Source organism: Mus pahari, chromosome 1, assembly GCF_900095145.1.
Source record: "Mus pahari chromosome 1, PAHARI_EIJ_v1.1, whole genome shotgun sequence".
Lineage (NCBI taxonomy): Eukaryota > Metazoa > Chordata > Mammalia > Rodentia > Muridae > Mus > Mus pahari.
Genome location: NC_034590.1, coordinates 150,012,876 through 150,034,161, shown reverse-complemented (window position 1 = coordinate 150,034,161; position 21,286 = coordinate 150,012,876). Strand labels below are relative to the sequence as shown.

Sequence of the window (21,286 nt, the reverse complement as noted above, 5' to 3'; positions counted from 1 at the left end):
GGGTGCTCTTACCCACTGAGCCATCTCACCAGCCCCCAGCCTCTACTTCTTTATCCCACCCCCTCTTTCTTTTTCTCTCTCTTTCTTTTTCTACAATAAAATTCTAAAACCACGGACTGTCTCTGCTCATCAAGATCAGCTGTTTTAGAGCAATAGAGCAGGTTTCCCTCTAATGAGCCACTCATCTAACCTTCCACTGGGGGAGGCCTTCCTGCCCTCGAGTCACAGTGGCCTGCAGAGCTAGCAGCCTGAGCTAGCCAGACTCCCTCTTCCCTGCAGTAACCTGTTAGAGCTCCCCCCCTACCTTCCCCTTCCGACCCTGGGCCAGAGTCCGCCCAAGGGTCCCGTTCTCAGCTCTTCCACGTCATACAGCGATCTGGAATGTTCAAGAGTGAGAACCAGTTGTCCCAAGCCACTGTGAGGCCCAGGGACCCCCAANACCGGCTCTTTCCTTGATACCCCAGTGGTATGTGGTGAGTCAGAGCTGAAACGGTGCCTTCCTCACCCCCTGGAGCAGAGGTTGTGTGGCCTGTGAGGCCCGATGCCCGTCCTGGGCAGTTCCGTGGGGTCCAAGCTCTGGCAGGATGTGAGGCGCCTACCCCTTTATTTCTGCACGCTCAGTGCCCCACAGCCATAGAAACGGCAGCCATTGGTTTCCCACCCCCAACTTCAGTGTTTCCAAACTCTATGCTCACTGTGCTCTTTAGACCTGGCTTGTGGCATTTCTCAGAGCTTTAAGGTGATTTTCTGGGCTTGAAGGTGTTAGGGATACAGAGAGAGGAGTCGAATGATTCATACCTCCCTAAGAACTACCTCCGTGCTTCCATGAGAAGCTCCAGGCATGTTGGCCTTTTACATTTCTGAGAAGTGCTGATGGTCAGAAGGGAGATTGTAGATAGATGTGGCCCGGTGTTATGCCGTCAAAGCTCACAATCAAGACACAGGTCTTAAAAACACTGTTGGAAAGGGGAGGCTAGGAATTGAAATATTTGTAGACTCCGTCAGACTTGCAGGCAATTAGGGTGGAGTGAGGAGGAGGAAGAAAGCAGTGTGGTGGCAATCTCGGGGGCCTGGAAAGGAAATTGACCATCACAGAAGAGGCAAAGACAGGTAGGAGAGATATCAAAGGCAAACAATCCCAGACAAGAAATAACACTTAAGACTAATAAATAACACTTAAGACTAATACATGTTGGCTCAAATAAGAAACATCCAAGTGGTCCCTTACCTCGTTAAATCTCATCACAAGGTCTTCAAGGGCATTGCGTTCTCCACTTTGAGACGTGAGGATGGATTCTGAGATGGATGCTTTGAGACGGGGCAGTGATCTCTGGCATTCAGGTGAACTCAAGTCCCGGGTTAAGAAACAGAGGTAGTCCATGGGCAGCACCCTGCGGTAAATGTTCTGCTCCTGCTCTGTTAAGATGCTGGCCACTTCCTCCGGGAACTGAATGAGGGGCTGGAGATCAATCAGCTCCTTGCTGATTCCAGCTGAACTTGAAGGAACAGGATTAGAATTGGCCATAGAGGTGCCTGGTTGGCGTTCTGGAAAAAAAACAAAATATATGGTTATACCAAGACTGAGATCCCTGACAACAGATATTTACTGGAAAGCCAGTCAAAACCTTACAGATTTCTCAGCTTAGTGAGCAGCCCTAAAACTATCATATTTGCACACATAGAGACCTTCCTCACATCTGTTCTCCCACATCCCTGGGAGGTTGAGGCAGGGACGTATCTTCTCTCAGAAGCATCATTAATTTAACACATCACTACACAACAAGCTCACTATAAAATTTTATAGATCATCTACTTCTTTATCTTCCTTGGTTAGTCATCAGAGTTAAGATAAATAAGGTTGGGTGTGTGCACAGCTAGGTGAGTTTGAGGACAGGACAACACTGCACCTGGATGTGCACATTGGTTATAAATGCGTAGACCCTCTGTAACATAGTTTCAAAACATCATGGTATATTCTATGGTTCCCCACACCTGCAAAGACTTCTATTTCACTGAGGGTTAACTATTTTTCATGTTACTACTGGTAACAAGAAAGTGGCAGAGGAATGCAGGACAGGAGGTGGTGAGTGCAACAGGAAGAACTGACAGCAGGGATGTATAGGTTCACACAGTTTCCTTAATAGACCTGATACACACTTCTCTCTACTTTCCTACCTTCCTACTCTAGCTCTTAGCTTAGCTATTTGCCCAAATTCATTCATTCATTCATTCATTCATTCATTCCCCCCCTCCATTTTTTTTAAACTGAGCCATTTGCTATTTTCCTGAGGATGATCCTGAACTTCTGCTTCTTTTGAGTACTAGAATTACAAGTGTTTAGGTAGTACTGGAACCCAAACGCAGGACCTTGTGTATGCTCAAGTACTCTATCAGCTGAGCTATATCCCCATCCCTGGGAAAACCTCCAGCTTTGTGGTTCAACAAATTTGGGAAAGGTTAAAACATTCATGTTACACAATCTCTTCCTGGAGATACTTCAGGCACACGGCTACATTACTATAGGCTCTGAAGGGTTTTCAGTAAAGAGCCCATTTGCATTATTTTAGGCTAGCATCACCCACACTTTATCTAATATCTAGTTGATCATTCTGTACAACTAGCATTCTTGGAACCTCTTCTGGAAACACTACTATGAGATCCAAACTACCCGCGATCTTCATCCTGTGCATGTCTTTTCTCGTAGCAGACCTCCTGGACATCTTTATATTCTCATACTGCTGCAGTAGAGATCATATGCTATGCAACCAGAATCATATCTGCCTCCTGTTATTAAAGGTCTAAGTAGTCAAGATAAGGCCCATCTGTCTTCCTGATAACACCACACTACTAGACTCCCACCTCTGCCAAGCTGGAAGTGCTGGGCAGCTACCAGTTCTAGAAGGAATTTCATAGCTTTCAGATTTCAACTCTTTCACTCTCTCTTGCAGAGATCTTTGGGTGTATCACCACAAATGGCTCTACCACGGAATCACTCAGTGTGGAGGAGAGCATCTGTAATTCCAGGACTAGAGAAGGTGAGACAGGGAGATTATGAGTTCAGTTTAGATGAGACAGTGAATTTCAGGACAGCCAGGGCTTAACAGTGAGTGGTGAGACCTTATCTCAAAAAAATATATGAAGAAAAATCTTTAAGGTTCCACTGTCTTTGCCTTCCACTGATTCAAAGCTAGATGGTTCTATATTTACTCCTGGTAACAATTTCTGTTTTGGTTTCCCTATAAATTCTACCATAGCCACACGAACACATCTGTTTAATACTGAAAGTCAGATAGGTGACTGAGGGATTCATTTTATACTATCTGTCTCCTGGACTAAACCACCAAAAACCTACTGTAGCAGAAATTGGGGACTACCACTTGGTTCCTCTAACCTTATATTTTTAAAAGTCTAACATGTATCTCAGAATCTAGCCACTGTGGCCCCAAAGTCCAATTCTTTGAATAGTTTATAAAATAGCTGTGCTTACTGGAAATTGAATCACACTAAAGCTAGATGCCAGGGACAGTTTTTGGTACCGATACTTTATGTACAGTGGAATTAGTCACATACAGGACCTTTTTCTCAGAAGCATCTAACTTGAAAACATGGTTTCAAAATAAAGTGCTCTACAGAGGAAATAACAGTAAATCTTCTGTAGTAACAACTTGTGTAATGCATAATAGACGAGATGATGAAACAAAATATATAAATAACAAAGATAATATATTTGAAACAACAATATATCCTGAGATACAAATCACTGTCTCAATGATGGATCTAAGGATAAGTAGGAATAATTGAGATGAGAGTAAGACAGTTTTTTAAAAAAAGAAAAAAAGAAACATAATCAGAGTAACTATAATAAATCTAATGGCCTTGTGACATCATGTCCAAAGAAAACAGATCAAGGCTGCAAGGCTTGAAACATATTTGGGCTTTTCCACAAGTTTTCTAAAGGCAGGATTACGTGGGGATTTTATATATTCACAAGGTAACCTTGGGACTCAATTTGCTAACTCCAGCTCCCATGCTTTGAGCAGGTACTGCATTCTTCCTTCTCTCGTCCTTGCTGGACCCTCCTGTTCACAGCCTTCCTCCTCACATGCTACCCTCTCCTATCTCATCAGCCTATCAGCGCAGCCTCCCTCTACACAGACTGATGCTGCGTTAGAGACCTGAAGCTCACCACTCCTGATCTTCCTCTCTCACCTGTGCATCCACAGGGAGGGTACGTTGTCTCTTGCAAAAACCTTCCTAGAAAGTTTCTGATGAATAAAACTACCTTCCCCACCTATGTGTGGCAACTCATTACTCTACTCCTCTACTCTACTCATAATCCTGGTTTTGGGTTGGGGCTGGAGAGATGGAAACAGGAGGATACAGAGTTCAAGGCCAGCTGAACTACAGGTCTTTTGCTCAAAAACCAAAACTCACCTAAAATTATCTTCCTCACTTTCAGGCTTAGCCACACAGTCTTCTGTAATGCTCACCCTACAGCTGAATATTGAGACTATCACAGTCCAGACACGGCCACCAGGAGACAAAGCAACTTCAAATTGCAATTCTCTGCTGAAGTAAAAGCTTCCAATGCTAAGTACTTTCTGTGGAAATTCAGGAGACTCAGTATTCAAAATTTATGCATTTATATTTATTTTAAATGTACGTGGGCATGAGTGTGCTATACCACACACATGGAGGTCACAGGGCAACGTGCAGAAGTCAGTTCTCTCCTTCTGCCATGTGAGTCCCAGGGGTTGAACTCAGGTCACCAGGTTTGATGGCACACACCTTTACCTGCTGAGCCATCTCGCCCTCTCCCAGGAGATTCGATATTATCCTCCAGATTTGACTCCCAAGAGCTGTAGCTCATATAAGGTGACACTAGCAGTAAGTCAGAGCTGTCATCTGGACAGGATCTATTTGCCTTCAGATCTCATTTCCTCACTATTCAGCACGCTGTCACCTTGACATCCCAGTTTATAGATGCATTACAAGAGATTTTGGTTAGTGTGAAGCAATTTGTTTGTCGCATTACTTGGAGTGATCAAATAAAATGACCTCTTTCGCGACCTTAAAGGTGAGAGTGTGGCCCAGAAAGTAGGCTTCTCTCCCTCAGTCTGAAGTGTCTCTTCAGTTGTCATGCTGTAGCCTGCAGACACTCAGGTGGGCCCTTTGTGAGTTCACAGAATTCCCTGTGTTTTAAGTCAGAACTGTCTAAAGTATGTGATACAGGATTTATACAAAGCATAACTTATAGATTAATAATGTACAGGAATACTGGGTTAAAACAAAGGTAAAGACATTTTACTCATTTTTTAAAAAAATTTTTAGTATTAAATTGTTTTTTTAGATTCTAAGAAAGGATGTTCTGAATGAGCAGTGATCTTCTCTTGTTTACTAAATCAGAGTGCTTAGAATTAGACTAGAACACGGTAGACACTTAATAAAATGAACAGACAGATTTTGACATCATTGAGAGGTACTGTTCAACTTGAAGGCTGGCCTCTAATCACAGAGCGCGCACACGATAGTTCCTCAGTGTAGGGAGGCAGAGTGCTCAGCCAGAAGCCAGAATCCTCAGGTTCTAACTCACCCGTTTGCTAATTCCAGAGCTGACTGCTGATAAGCTAGAGTCTTGGGCCTTTCGCACAACCACGTAGCTCCAACCTTATACAGAGTAGGAGCAGCGGTATCTACCTGTCACACGAGCAATGGTTTCCTCCCAGTATGATGGCATTACTCTGGAACTGTGGTGACCATGTGAAGCATAGAAGGAAAAAAGAAACTCATTCTCTTTCATTAAGAAATAACAAGCACTCTGCGAAGTGGAAGTGGCTGGTGTTCTTGAACCTCAGCTTGAGGTACTTGGGGCGAGATTTTGTGCTAAACAAGTTACTGTTTTCTGTCATGCAACCCATATAGGCTTGGAGATTTTCAAAATGTACTAGACGGAGAGTAACTCATGGGAAACACTCATAAATGTAGCAGATCATCCCCTGGGTCTTTCTGCCTGATTCAGATGCTTGTAGATTGCCCCGGGGAATGGTCCTAGCAGACAAAGTCTTGTTGGTGAACACCAGAGAGGAAGGAGAGAGAAAAGTGCTCTCTGAGGATGCTAAAGCTTTTCAGAGTAACATCTCACAAAAGAAAGGCTTGGCCTGGACTTCTCATCCCCGAAGGCAAGTAGCTACTTAGATAGATGATGCGACCCAGGAATCTAAATGCGTACTTGTTTCTTCCTGAGCACACCCATATTCTGGTGCCACCTTGTTTTCTACAGTGAAACCCTATCTCTTAAAATAGGCATCAGCCGTGCGGGACAAACTACTGTCACCTGAGCAGGCACAGCCGCTCTCCCCTGCCTTCTCCACACAGATTCCTAGAAGCCCAGGAGAAGTTCTTGAAACCATAAACTCCCGAAAATCTGAAGGCCCTGGCTGACCCACTGTAGACAACGGAGGGTAATGCGACCCTCTGAAGAGACACTGATCCCTCTGGAAAGGATGTGGAGACAGACAGCGAGGTTGAGGGGCTGCTGGTGATAGCACATCATATTCCCTGTGGGCATTATTAAAGGGTTTGAGAAATCCTGCAGTTAAGAAAAGAGCCTTTTGGTTCTAGAGAGATGGCTCAGTCGTTAAGAGGACCTGTTGCTCTTCTAGAGGATCTGAGTTCAGTTCCCAGGTACTCATGTGCCAGCTCACGATGGAACCTAACTCCAGTGGGTTCTACTGCGCCACCCTGACCTCCTTGAGCACCAAGCACACACATGGCACACACACAGATATGCAGGCAAAACAATTATTCAAACAAAATTCAGATAAACGTGGGTCGGGAAGGTGTAGTGTTAGGGAGTGTGTGCTAACCAAGACAGTAACACTTTCTATAATAGTGATTAAAGCATAGCCACTCAGGATACTCTTGGCTTGGCCATGCTGGGAGCATGAAGGTCCTTGCACCCGCAGATCACCAGGGAAACCAGGAATGCTAAGCATGCAGATTGCCCTTTCAAAAGAAGGGATGCAAAACCTCTTTTTCCACCCAGAAAGCTGAGAAGTGGAGGTGATTTATAGCCTTGGGATCTGTGTTATCTGTAGGGCCAGCAGGACCAGAGGTAGCTAATAGTCTAAGTGATCCTTTATCTGTTTAGACAGGGGCTACCCCAAGCTCCCAGGACCAGGATCAGAGAAGTGACATGTGTTTTAAGTTGAGTTTCAATGTTATTATGCCTCTTTGTGCACCAGGGATTGTAGTACACCAGGACACTTTCCTCCAGACTGTACTGTTTTTAAATATGCTGGCAACCAACTGCCTGACATCAGACTCTCAACGTTTAATTCAGCCTGACAAAGTCAAGCTGGACCAAGTTTTCATTTTCACCTCTTTAAGGTTCATTTCTCTGCCTGTCACGGGGCTCGCAGGGAACGCACCTCAAATGCTAGCTACTCATTCTAACGCTCCCTTTCCAAATATTACTATTACTAGCATTACATAACAGCCTTTATTCTCACAGAAAACATGTACTGGGTGTGGTAATCTCCATTCCATAGACTATGGAACAGGAAATATGAAGCCATTTTCTTAGAGATAACATTGCTCAAAAGAGATGGGGTTAGAATTTTAACCTTGTTCTGACTCTGGAAATATGCCCATTTCACACCAAGCATTTGAGGGATCTTTTGCAGAGGAGATACAGTCTCTGGATTTTCTATGAAGTGGATCTCTCTCTCTCTCTCTCTCTCTCTCTCTCTCTCTCTCTCTCTCTCTCTCTCTCCCTCCCTCCCGAGTAAGAAGTGGGGTTGGAGAGTTAGATTTCTCCTTATAGAGTATGAAGTTAGAAGGCACACTCTCTCTCTAATCTCCAACTACAACTCTAAAGGCCATAAGAAGAAATCCCAGGAGACCCTGTTTATGACTTTGCTTCTGAAACTATCATTCCCACTCTGTCAATAGCAGGGAGCTACGCATGGCTTGAAAGACAAGTCAAGACAAGTCAAGATTGTAGGCCTGTCTCCTTAGCCATTTTAATTCTAGTATTTTATCTAACAGATATTCTTGCAAAAACATAGACTGAGGTAAATTAATCTGTACTGAAAGGGAAAGTTTTTCATGAGTTTACATGAAAAAAAAAAAAGAAAACATAAAACAATATATACGGTGTCACTGAGGGGTAGAGAGGTTTGTAATGGTAGGCTTAGGTTTCCATATCTGTTCAGGACATAGAGTTCTTTTCTGCTTAGTCTGGGTTTGCTTGTTTGTTTGTTTGTTTTTTTTTTGTTTTTAAATAATGTACAAATAACAGTATTTTAAAAAAAACACATTAAAATGTTTCTGGAAAATTTATCCATAGAGCAAAACTCCAATATTCTCACAATCAAAAAACAGGCTAAGTTTTTGGGGTGTTCATATTTTTTTCCAATAAATATTGGAATGTGGGGATGGAGAGATGGTGCAGCAGTTAAGAACATGTGTTGCTCTTTCTGAGGACTTACGTTCAGTTCCCAGCCCCCACATGGCAGCTTACAACAGTCTGTAACTTCAGTGCCTGGGATCCAGTACTTTCCTCTGACCTTCCCGGGTACTAGGCACACACAGGGTGCAGAGAATATGGACTGGCAAAACACTCATACACTAAACGAATGACTAAATTTTCCTTTTGAAAAGTAGTTAGTTGACTTATGGAAGAAAACAGGAAAAACTTCTTGTATAGACTCTATCTTTAACTCTGAAAAACTGAGTGAATTTCATAAACAGTTACTTTATTTTAAAAAGCTAAATTTCAGGTTCTTGGTTGCACGTATCTAATGGTGCACTTCCAATTATATAAAATGAGACACAGAGAGGACATTGATTTCTTTTTAGAAAAAAGTTAAAATTGGCTTAAAAACACCAACTCTCAGGCAGAGCTAGAAATTACTTCTGTAGGGAAGTGACAGGCTTAGAGAAGGTTAGTAAATTGGTGTGAGTTTTCCCCATTACTTCTAGTTATTGGTTTTAGAGTAACAAAATCGATCTAACAATGCAGGTGTCTGGCTTGTTTGCAGCCTCCCCTGACAAAGATGAATTCATAAAGTGAGTGAAACATTGTTACTTCCAAATCATAACCTAAAATGATCTCTAGGGGCTGGAGAGATAGCTTAGTGGTTGGGAGTACTGGACTCAAGTTCGGTTCCCCCCCACCATCTGTAACTCCAGCTCCGGGGGATCTGACACCCTCACATAGACATACATGTAGGCAAAAATACCAATGCACATGAAAAAGATAATAAATAAATAAATAAATATAATCTCTAGGATGAAAGTTAAAACATAGTTAGATGAAACTATCTACTAGACTGAAAACCCTCAGGAAAAAAACTACTGGACAATATTCCCATCTAGGAAACATTCTGTTGACCCCGCTTTCTCACGAAATAATGCATGACTACAGAAAATATAAAGAAAAATAGGAACAGAATTAAAATGACCAATATTTCACTCAGTAAAATTTGTACTAATACATTTTTTTAAAGATTTACTAATTTTATGTATATGAGTACACTGTAGCTATCTTCAGACATACCAGAAGAGGGCAGCAGATTTCACTACAGATAGATGGTTGTGAGCCAACATGTGGTGACTGGGAATTGAACTCAGGACCTCTGGAAGAACAGCCAATGCTCTTAACCACTGAGCCATCTTTCCAGCTCTCCCCCAATATTTTTGCTGTGGCTTTTCTCTCTCTCTCTCTCCCCCCCCCACACACACACAGGGAGAGAGAGAGAGAGACAGAGACAGAGACAGACAGAGAGACAGACAGAGACAGAAACAGAGAGAGACTATTTATAAAATTAGGATATGAAAACACAATTTTTTCTAACATAAAAATTCCCATACATTATGCATTTCTTTAACTCTAAACCTAATCTTATCTTTATTCTTAAGACTCTTTAACAGTCCATGCTGTTTGTAGATTATAACATATATTTTTCAAAACCCTATAACAAGCAATCTGCTTGGGTTTATTATAGTGAAAGAGGAAAAAAATGCCTATGTAGACTGAGAACTTGCCTATTCTAGTACTGCTTTGGTGGACTGCGTCATTCTATCTAAACATGGAATCACGCCATCTCTGAACATAGTAGATTCACTTCTCTTTCCCAGTCTGGATTCCTTCTACCTCACAGTCTCATGTAGCTGCCCTGTATGGAAACCTCCAGCACAACGTTAGAGTGGGAATCTCTGCTGGGGCATTTCCCAGAGCAGTTCACATAGATGTACTAAATTGAAGATGTTTCCATGTATGTACATATATATATATACACACATACACACACACACACACACACACACACACACACACACACACACACACACACACACACACGGAAAGGATGTTAGAGTTTGTCAGTTGCTTCCTCTGTGGCAATTGAAAGAATGTAGCTTTGTCTATTATTTTACTGATAAGCATACTAAATGGATTGGATTTCATGCCCAAGTTTGCACTTGCTTTGATCTGACAATGCTGTGTGTTTAATTTTGATCAGAGAAGGACCTTTATTGTCTATTTGAAATTTTGGTTCTAACTTAGCCTTGGTGTTAGACAAGAAAAGAGGATCAAATGAGATGTAACAGTAACCATGTCTTCAAGTCACAAACAATCTGATATTTTGAAAACAGTCAATTTTGAAAAAGGAATACACACATCTTTATATTAATGCAAAAAAAACCCCTCCTCTTTATCATCATTGTGATCATACTAGTATTTTAAACTGGTGATAGTGAGTATCAGTTAAAATCGCTCTACAGAATAAAAGGTAAACTATAATTATTGTTTCTGACTTAGAACAAACAGACCATTGCAGAAATAAGTCAATGTCACTTAAGGAGAAAAATGTATATGGACCTAGAGACTTCACTTCCCCCCAGAAGGCTGAAAGAATGGCACTGATAACATATCTCTTACTGACATTTGAAAGCCTCTCACTCAGCTAAGCACAGCGATGCTTATTATTTGCAAAAATTAAGGCATCTTAATCTTACCTAGGGAGGGTAACATTCCATCTTATAGCTGAGCAAAGTCAGAGAGTACCAGCTACTTGTCCAAATAGCCATAGGTGGTGAGAAGAAGAACCTAATTCTAAGCTAGATGTTGGTGGCTCCAAAGGCTGTGCTCCTAACCATTTCTCCTGATTTGGGCACCAGAATTTAACTTATCTGCAAAGTCAAGATTATTCATTCCTCCTTTGGAACAGAAATGATAACAAAGCGACTAGAGGGTGAATATATATACTATGTGAATTCATCCTAGATAATATAAATGTGCTAGTCATAGGCAGAAACTATTTTATATTTAAATTATGCAGCCAGTGTGTTCATGATTATGCTAGATGATTTAAACAAAAGCTTTTTACTGACAAAGCCAAACTCCACTATAATAGAAAAAGAATGGCTATAAAAAAAAGTGAAAAAAGAAAGTGGACAATAATACACTTGGGAACCTCAAGCTGGATGCACTTAGATCATCATAAGGTTGTTGCATGGAGGAAGCTTGGGCTCTACAACTTCATGCTTAACACCATGTGCTTTGCTTGAGTTCTGGCTCAGATCACTACATTACTGTGACTTCTTATTTACTCCACAGCCATACTACTAAATTCTGGGCCACCATCCTGAGTTTGTAGTCCTTAGTCCTTCCTTCATCACAGTCTTTTCCCAAGAAGGCTCACCATAGGTTGTAACCATCACAGCTAAGCAAGTGGCTTACAAATATACAACTCTGATTTTAAACATCTTACTGTGACCAAATCTGGACATTCTAGCCTCTCAGAGTTAAGGCAATCAAATTCCATCTAGATTTCATTTACAAAATAAGTCCAACAGCTTTATTTTCTCAGACTCCAAGGCCCGGAGGCATTTCTTATTTCTTCTTTTAGGTCCTGGGCCATGTTTGTGACTATCCATCAACCTCTAGTCTCAAGGGCTGGTCCTTTCCCTTCCACGGCCTTGGCTTTCCCCTATCTTCCACCTGTGTGTGTTTATATCAGCTGCTGATTGGTCTATGCTACAAAAGAATAAGGGGAATATTATAAATTCACTAGATCAAAGTGTAGGCCATTTGGTCCTGTGAGATGATGTCTCTGATGGCAACGCCAGGCAGGAGGATTGGAGACCAGCCCAGTGGACTGTGTAAAAAAAACAACACCATTTATACAAGTCTGGGAGAGACCTCACACTTCCTTCCTGGGGTCAGGTTTTTTTCTGATTTGGTATAAAACAGCCATTGGACCTGAAAAGACAGCTGTTGGCTTTGTTCTCTGGGGCTCAAGCAGAACGCACAAGAACAGTGTTGGCTTCTCCAGCTGGATGTGGACAGTCTGGGTTGCCAGCATCTGGTGTCTGTGAGTCCCTGCTGGCCAGCAGCCACTGCTCACTGTGCAAGCCAGGGCTGAAAGCCCAAGAGTCCTGGCACCTCTGATTGCTACAAATGCCTCCTTCTACCGGAATCCTCCTAAGGCTCCATGTCAAGTAAAGAGTGCTCATGGGTATAGACTCTAAGACGGCATGGACCCAAGTTCAAATCCTGTTTGTCCATTTCCAAGTTCTTTAGCCCTAGCATCAAGCTCTTTGGGTAGAAATGTTTATCTGGAAACTTCTTGTGGATCCTAGCTTGGAGTATAAAACATCACCAGGAGAATGGTACATGTCAACATTCTTGAGCTCTTCACATCTACCAACGTATCTTGCGTGTGTCTGTCTAGGGTGGAATAGACACAGCCCAAGAGTTCAAAGACCTGGAGACCTCCCTGGGTTCAACGGAAAGGTTCTGGAAGTGACATGGCAGTCATGGCACTTATATCAGCGAGTCTTCTCCGCCAGCTTACTCTCTCCAAGGCTGTCTTTGAATTTTACTGCTGTGAACAGACACCATGACCAAGGCAATCCTTATAAGAACAACATTTAATTGGGGCTGGCTTACAGATTCAGAGTTCAGTTCAGAGTCCAGGATCATCAAGACAGGAACTTGGCAGCATTCCGGTAGGCATGGTGCAGGAGGAGTGGATCAGTCTACATCTTCATCTGAAGGCTGCTAGTCTTTAAGAGAAGATTGGCTTCCAGGCACCAAGGATGAGGTCTTAAAGCACACCCACCCACAGTGACACACCTACTCCAACAGGAGCACACCTACTCTAACAAGGCCACACCTCCAAATAGTGCCACTTCCTGGGCTAAGCATATGCAAACCATAACATTTCACTCCCTGGCCCCCATAGGCTTGTTCAAACATATGAGACTATGGGAACCATACTTAAACGTAACATAATGAAAAATACATTTCATTCAACTTTAAAAGTCCCCATAGTCTATAGCAGTCTCAACAATGTTAAAGGTCCAAAGCTCAAATCTCTTCTGAGATTTGTTCAGTCACTTAACTGTAATCCCCAAAGCAAGACAGGAAACCAGCTGGTCAAACTCTAAACTCTGCGTCTCCATTTCTGATGTCAAAGTGGTCTTCAGATCTCCAACTCCTTTTTCATCTTTGTTGATGCAACAAACTTCTTTCTCCTGGGCTGGTTCCACTCCCTGTTAGCAGCTTTCCTCAGCAGATAGCCCACAGCTATGGCATCTTGAACATCTTGGTGTCTCCAAGGCAATTTCAACATTACAGCTTCTTGTTTCAATATCTGAGATGCATAAATGACCTTCTGGACTCTTCCAAAGGGTTGATATCACTTCTCCAACTCGGCCGCCTGTAGCACTCTGAGCTCAGATTGATCCACTAGTGCTGCTGTTCTTGACCATCCAATGGTACTGGCATCTCAAATACAATGGGGTCTTCCATGACAACTAGGCTTCACCAATAGCCTCTCATAGACTCTCTTCATTGTGCCAAGCCTCAACTCCTTTGCATGACTCCTTCAGCCCCGGACCATCAGCGACAACTGAAGCTGCACCTTCACCAATAGCTTTCCAGGGACTCTCATACTGCCAAGCCTCAGTTGTTCTTCAAGACTTCTTCATGCCTTCAAAACCAGTACCACCTGGGTGACTTTCACACATTACCAAGTACAGCTGCAGCACAAGGTACAACCTTGGCTATCTCTGGAACATAGCTTCTTTGTGCTCTCAGAAAACACTTCCCAGATGATTTCACCTCAGTGATGCTGGTCTCTTAATCACCACTAATTTCTTAGCTCCAGCTAACCAGCATCAATTGCCCCAGTAGTCCCTTCTATTTTTCACTCCAAAGCCAAAGCTGAGTTCTGCTACTTTCAGGAGCTAGAACATGGCCCCTTGTTCTATTACATTATCACTAGCTTTCTGTTTTCTGACTTCTTCACTGGCTAAGCTTGGCTGTCCTGGATCTTGCTCTGTAGATTGACCTCAAACTCAGAGACCTACATGCCTATCTCCTAGGATTAAAGATGTGTACCACTGTTCCTGGATTTAAGCTTTTCTTCACCTACAATTAACTCTGTCTCAGGCTGGCCTTGAACTCAGAGATCTGCTTAGGTTTACGTCCTGAGAATAAAGGTGTGTCCCACCATGCCTGGATCTAAACTGAGCTGGGAAAGATCTTGCCCCAAAGTTCCACTCCCTTAATTTGTTATCTCCTAGAACACAGGATTCAGCTCCATTTTACTTTCTAATACCCTTTTAATACTTGAACCATATATTTTTCCTTTCTCAGCTTGCTACACTTGCTTAAAATGCTCTTGATGAGACTTAACCAGAGAACAAAGTCTATGATGGTAGTTTCAATACTTCTTTGTCAATGCAATTAATCTGCGTCTCTTCACCTTAGCGTCCGGAAGACTGTTGAGATAAAGTCAAAAAGCAGTCACAGTCTTCACCAAAATACCACAGAAACAGTCTCTAGGCTACGTACTGAAATTCTCCTTCACTGAAATCTCTTGGCAAGGTCTGCACAATTCAAATCACTCTCAGTAATTGTCTTCCATAGTCTTACTAGGATAGCCCATTAAGTCTCATTTAAAGAATTCCACTGCTTTCCAAATCCAAAGTCCCAAAATCCACATTCTTTCAAATAAAAGCATGGTCGGGCCTATCACAGCAATATCCCCGTCCCCAGTAGCAACTTCTGTCTTAGTTAGGGTTTTACTGCTGTGAACAGACACCAGGANCAAGGCAACTCTTATAAGGACAACATTTAATTGGGGCTGGCTTACAGGTACAGTTCTGTCCAGTATCAACAAGGCGGGAACATAGCAGCATCCAGGCAGGCATGGTGCAGAAGCTGAGAGATCTACATCTTCACCTGCTGGTCTCTAAGAGAAGACTGACTTCCAGGCACCTAAGAAGTGGGTCTGATAGTCCACACCCACAGTGACACACCTACTCCAACAGGGCCACACCTACTCCAACAGGGCCACACTTTCAAATAGTGCCGCTGAGATCGAGAAATACCACACACAGTCATCTAAAATAGGGGAACCTAGTAAGCCTAACCACAGGCCTTCAGATTGTGAACTGGAACAAGCCAGTTTGGAGCAAGAAGAGAATAACTTGGAGAAACAGGGCTCAATGATGTCAGGTCTCTTTCCTCTTTTCAGGCTCTTTTCACAGTGTTTTAGGGACACCAACTTAAAGTGTGAAATTTTTTGTTTCAGTCACATCACTAGGTTGTTCTGAGAATTACATAGAACATAACTGAAATAGCACAGCGACCAGGCTAATAATGGAAGGGTTGCATGCTTCCGTGTGAACTCCAGACAGGTGACCCTAGACTGGGCACATGTTAATATTCACTTGTGTAAGCACATGAGAGTTGGAAAAGGATGAAGTAGCTCATTAATACACACTAGCCATGTGACTCCCTCATTCCACTGAAGTGTAAGTTACTCGCTGGGTACATACTTCTTTCATGAGGATTTCCCTTTGAGAGAGAGAGAGAGAGAGAGAGAGAGAGAGAGAGAGAGAGAGAGAGAGAACATAAAGTTTTGTTGTATAAAAAATTGATTAGCACCTGCTAAGCCTAACTATGAGACTTCAGATTGTGAGCTGGAACAAGCCAGTTTGAGGCAAGAAGAGAATAACTTTGAGTAACAGGGCTCAAAGGTATACTTACAGATATAAACATAAAAGACACCAGGAGATTATACATTTTCTGACAGCTGATCAATACAATGTAGTTACTGTGATCTTTTCCCCTGAAGGGACCCATCTCACAGCCCCGCTTCCTCTATTGGATAACAATCCACTAGAACTTGGAGTGTGTTTCGTAGTTGTTGACTATAGACCCTGGGCATTAAAGAGTAACTCCAAATGCTTTATCAGCACAGGGAATTTGGAATGTTTTAAAGTAGATCATGAAACTGAGACTGAGAGATTAGTGCCACAGGCAAGGGAGAGATTACAGATGTGCAATGAAGTGGCATAAACGAGTCAATGTCATCATTGAGAGCTTCTATTTCAAACAGCTAAAAGGCATCTCCTGTCTCTTGATGCCTCAGTTGAAGGCAGAGACTTGCTGGCTCTGGGGCTGCATTTCCAGTTACAGGATGCTTGGTGTTCGTAAGGCACTGAGAACAGTGAATGGCAGATGGTGCCCCAGTCAATAAATCGTAGGTATATTGTTTGATTTGGGTTTAAGAGTCTGTGCTCTTGATTAGCTTAGATCAAAAGTTCAAAAGCTGAGTCAAGTGAAGTGGGTAACGTTGCCACAACAAACTGATGATGTCACCTTCTGGGCTCACTATTAGTCCTCAAGGTAGAAAAGAATTGACACAGACATAGGGATCAAAGACCCAGAGCCCTCCATGGGGTAAGTTAGCAGGTTCCAGAAGGGACCTGGCAGTCAAGGCAGCCACACAGTCAGATTCTTATACATTTTCTGACAGCTGATCAATACAATGTAGTTACTGTGATCTTTTCCCCTGAAGGGACCCATCTCACAGCCCTGCTTCCTCTATTGGATAATAATCCACTAGAACTTGGAATGTGTTTCGTAGTTGTTGACTATAGTCCCTGAGCATTAAAGAGTAACTCCAAATGCTTTATCAGCACAGGGAATTTGGAATGTTTTAAAGTAGATGTTTTAAAGGTGCCATGGCAGCCACATAGGCAGATTCTCTCCAAGGCTGTATGTATGGTCTGAAGCAGGGAGGAGAAGAGCTGAAGTTTGACAAATGAGCTCCACTTGCAAGGCTGGGTCTGTGAGTTGAGTTTTGATAAGGTGGCCTCTGGTATCTGAGCTTTCTGGAACATACCTGCTTCAGTGAGTCTACGAGTCATGGTCTCCCCTTTCCTTGTTCCCCTCCACTTGTCTTCTCCTATCACTTCTTCCCATTCTCCCCTCCTTCCACGTGTTCTTTCGTTTGGTAGGAAATGGAATTTCTCCCTTAAAATTACCAAGGTCCTCAGGGCTGAGCCAGAGCAGGAGAAGGGATCACACAGACATGGCCCACCTCAGTTCTCTGGGAAGATGTAGAGACCTAGGGCAGGGAAAGTGCTGACCATGGCTGATACCCCTTGGAATTGTGGAAGGTCTGGCTATGGATGGGAGAAACGAACTCTAAAGGTAAGATCCAGGAAGGGTGGCCGTCTTAAATCCCTGTCATGAGGTTTGCCATGACCTAGTACCCAACCTCTGTTCCAGAGACCTCCCCCCAGGCCCTCCATGTTCCTTCCCTGCTATCCCCCTTCCTGAGACTCATCCTCCCACTAACGCTTTCCTCGTGCTATTTCTGATTGTCTTCTTTGCTCCATCTTCTTTATAACTTTATCTTCTTTATTTATTCTACCCCATGGTACTTTCTAAGATGAGCATACACATTGTCCATTTTACTGCTTAAGACGATGAAATGCAGGAAGAGAGGAGTTATGTGACCTTTCCAGATCACTCTATGAGTGTATTTGGAAGTCTCATCATATCTCACTTAAAAAAAAAGCTTACAAAAGTATTTGTTTTAAAATTTTAAATTGTTTTTAAAGTTAGCAAAGTAAAAACTCTCATTATGACATTTCACATATTTATATATGATCATTGTACTTAAGAACATTAACATATAATTATATAATATATAGTTAATATGTAACTATGTAAATACATACTATACATGGCACATATACATCATGTATATATACCATTATACTTTGTTCTAATTAATTCCCCTCCTCCACTGACTTCTGCCCTCTGCTCTCTCTTATTGGTCCTCTTCCTCTTCCCGTAAAAGGCCCTCCTCTACATTCATGTCATCTGTATTTTATTACCCTTTCTTTCACCCTAAACCCTATATTCTTAACTACTAATCTGTCAGAGACCAGGTTGAGAAAGCCCAGGGATCTTACATCTCGGGCATCCCGCAGCCCAGGGCATCCCGCAGCCCAGGTGTTTTACACCCAGGGCATCCCGCAGCACAGGTGTTTTCACAGTATGCGGCTAGGAGCCACATAGTTCTTTGTCAAGAGCCTTTCCCTCTCTCTCTCTCTGCAAGCCCACTCCTGGGAACCAGCAAAACCTAATCAGACATCAAGGACTGAGGGAGTCTTCTCACATTCCAGAGCTGCCCAGAGCTGTCACCTTGAACTGTTAGGAGGATCCGGACTCTGAGATAGGATTCCTAGATAAGCCGCCCTATGTCCCAGGGCAGTGGCACCAAGGACCCTAGATGAATCACTAAATGTATTAGACTTGCAAATAACCCTTCCCAATTATTTCTCTCACTGTATACCTTTGATCACCCCTCTCCAAATTGTATTTAACCTGAGCATCTCCCCTTAGTAAAAGAGACTATGACAAACATGCATGGTCTCCGTCTCTTTCTTTATTCCCATTTCTCTCCAGGTTTGTGATCCCCCTCAAGGACCATGGAATAAAGTGTCCCGCGGGCCGGGGCACTAATCTTTGCTTGGTGTCATCACACAACAATATAGTCACTTGTTCATGCAGTCATTTTTCTCTGTCAACTAAATTACCAGTTCGAGGAGTTGAGAAGAGTGAGAGTGTCTTTCTCTTCTGTTTCATCCTTAGCCAAAAAGGGTCTGAGCAGATATATGCAGGTGTTTCCCGTAACTGTACTATATAGCACCCATCTCCTGCAGGTAAATCAGGGTTAAATGAGGGCTGAATGTAGCTCTAGAATAATTCAAACCATGCTCCTGTGAGCCCCGGGGCTGTAACCACTGAGGGCTCTGTTTGAAGCTGCTCTGTGCCTTTTTTCCTATCTAAATGTCTCATCTCTACCTTATGATAGGTTGCAAACATCAGGACATTATTTTAATTTTTACCAGCTCCCTCTAAGGTTCTCAAACAGTGCTTAACATAGTCTATAGCTCACAGCGGGCATGAAAGTGACTACTTATCGATGAAACAACTCTCCAAACTACCTGTCTAGTTTTCTCTTCTCTTTTTTAAAAATGGGGTGAACAGATTCTAAAAAACTATACATAAAGTTTCTCTCCACTGTGCATATAGAAAACTAACCTATAAAGCTGGGAAAAGTGACAGAGTGTCTTGAAAATAGAAATAGAGGTTGGGATTGTACCAAAACTCCCTCCATGGAAAATGTGAATGCTCTCTGGAGCCTTTCCAACCTTGGAATTTGTATCACAAATCCACTAGGTCTAATCTGGTTTTAACACTCCACTTTCAGGAAGAGAAAAAAAGTATATATGTATGTATGTGTGTGTGTGTGTGTGTGTGTGTGTGTGTGTGTGTGTGTGTGTGTGTGTNTGTGTGTGTGTGTGTGTGTGTGTGTGTGTGTGTGTGTGTGTGTGTGTGTGTATATATATATATATAAAATTGGTTCAGAGTTCCAAGTATCCATGGGTTGGCAACTAGGATGTTACAATATTTCAAAGGAGTGAAACACACATTCTCATCAGACTCAGGCGGATAGGCTGAAACAAGATGTTAACCCACTCAAAGACCCTGGAGGCTCCAGCCTTTCTCCTTGGATAGCTCTGCAAGGCATCCAGCGAGTTCCAATTTGGGCAGGGGTTTGTTTATTCTGCTTGGTTCAAGTCAGGGTTACAGATCCCTAATGGTTTTAGCATCCCTAAGGGTTTTCCACATTTGGGCAAGATCTATGCTTTATGTCAGTCCCAAGGAGGCCTTGCTCCCAGATGCTTCGCTGAGGCAGATACGCTAGAAGCACGCAGCTGTTCTTCACCAGAGTGCCATGTTGTAGTAAAAATGCCCCATTCTTAAACCAACTGTATTTTTCATTGCATTTTATTTTTTCCCCAGTGATGCTGAATTTTCTAAACTAATCCTTTTTCTGCAACCACTGCTCCACACCAACTCAAACTAAGAGGGCTCACACTGACTCTTACATCTTCCTTCTAAGCATACCCAATCCTAACGCAGGAATAATCAGGATTGCAATGGCAATGCTTCTCCTCACAGGGGTTGCTTCTCAGGCTCTGGGTCACAGGCCACTCACTGCTGGTAGGACTTTCCTAAAATCCAACGTGCAAAAGGTTGCTTGGGCTCTCTAAGGTGTTAGGACCAAGCTTTTGCCTCAGTCTCTGCTGTGTAGCCACATCAGTCAGTCAAATGGCTCTTCTCTCTCGCTGCGACACTGGGCCACTTCCTCTTTGTCTCCCAGGCTCTGTACACATTATCCCCTCACAATCTCACACTTCTGTATGTGCAAACCTGTGTCAGGACAACCTTCCCATGTTTATGCTTTGTCTCCTCTTTGCCCCAGCTCCTGGTCTAGTTTCCTGAATCCGTGAACTGAAGCACTCCCCAGCACAAGAAACAACCAGGATCTAATGTAAGACTCACAAATGTGGGTGTCTGCAGGGCTGGGCAGGTGTGGAAAGGAGGGTGATGTGTTTTATACATGAGTTAGTACCTGCTGGCCAGGACAAGCGGGGATAATGGCACTGGGGTGCCAGAAGAGTTAGAACACTACTTGTTAATAAAAAGTTTTCCAGTTTTGAAAATACAGCAGCTGTCAAAGCAAAACACACAGGCCCTAGATTTGAATAAATTTGCTTCCCTGATGCAGTTAGAGCTGGTCCAAATAAAACTGATGAACTCAAAGCCATCAGTGAGCATGGGCTGGAAGTGTTTTAGTCTAGTTTCCTGTTGCTGTGGTAAGATACCACCATATGGATGCTGGGAATCAAAACTGGGACCTCTGGAAGAGAAGTGAGTGCTCTCAACCCCTGAGCCATCTTTCCAGCTCCTGGTACTCTACATTTTAAAAGCACTCCCTCCCTCATTCCCCATCTTTCTTCTCTTCTCTTCTCTTCTCTTCTCTTCTCTTCTCTTCTCTTCTCTTCTCTTCTCTTCTCTTCTCTTCTCTTCTCTTCTCTTCTTCTCTTCTCCCCT

General features: G+C 42.9%; 1 protein-coding gene across 4 annotated transcripts in view; it reads right to left on the bottom strand.

Moving 5' to 3' along the window:
* Plce1 (phospholipase C epsilon 1) overlaps positions 1-21,286 on the bottom strand; it is a 300,309-nt gene that overhangs the window by 131,260 nt on the left and 147,763 nt on the right. For all 4 annotated transcript variants that reach the window (XM_021196340.2, XM_021196332.2, XM_029538628.1 and 1 more), the window contains one exon: positions 1,229-1,545. In XM_021196340.2, the coding sequence (XP_021051999.1) occupies positions 1,229-1,545 (317 nt within the window). The remainder of the gene's footprint in view (positions 1-1,228; positions 1,546-21,286) is intronic.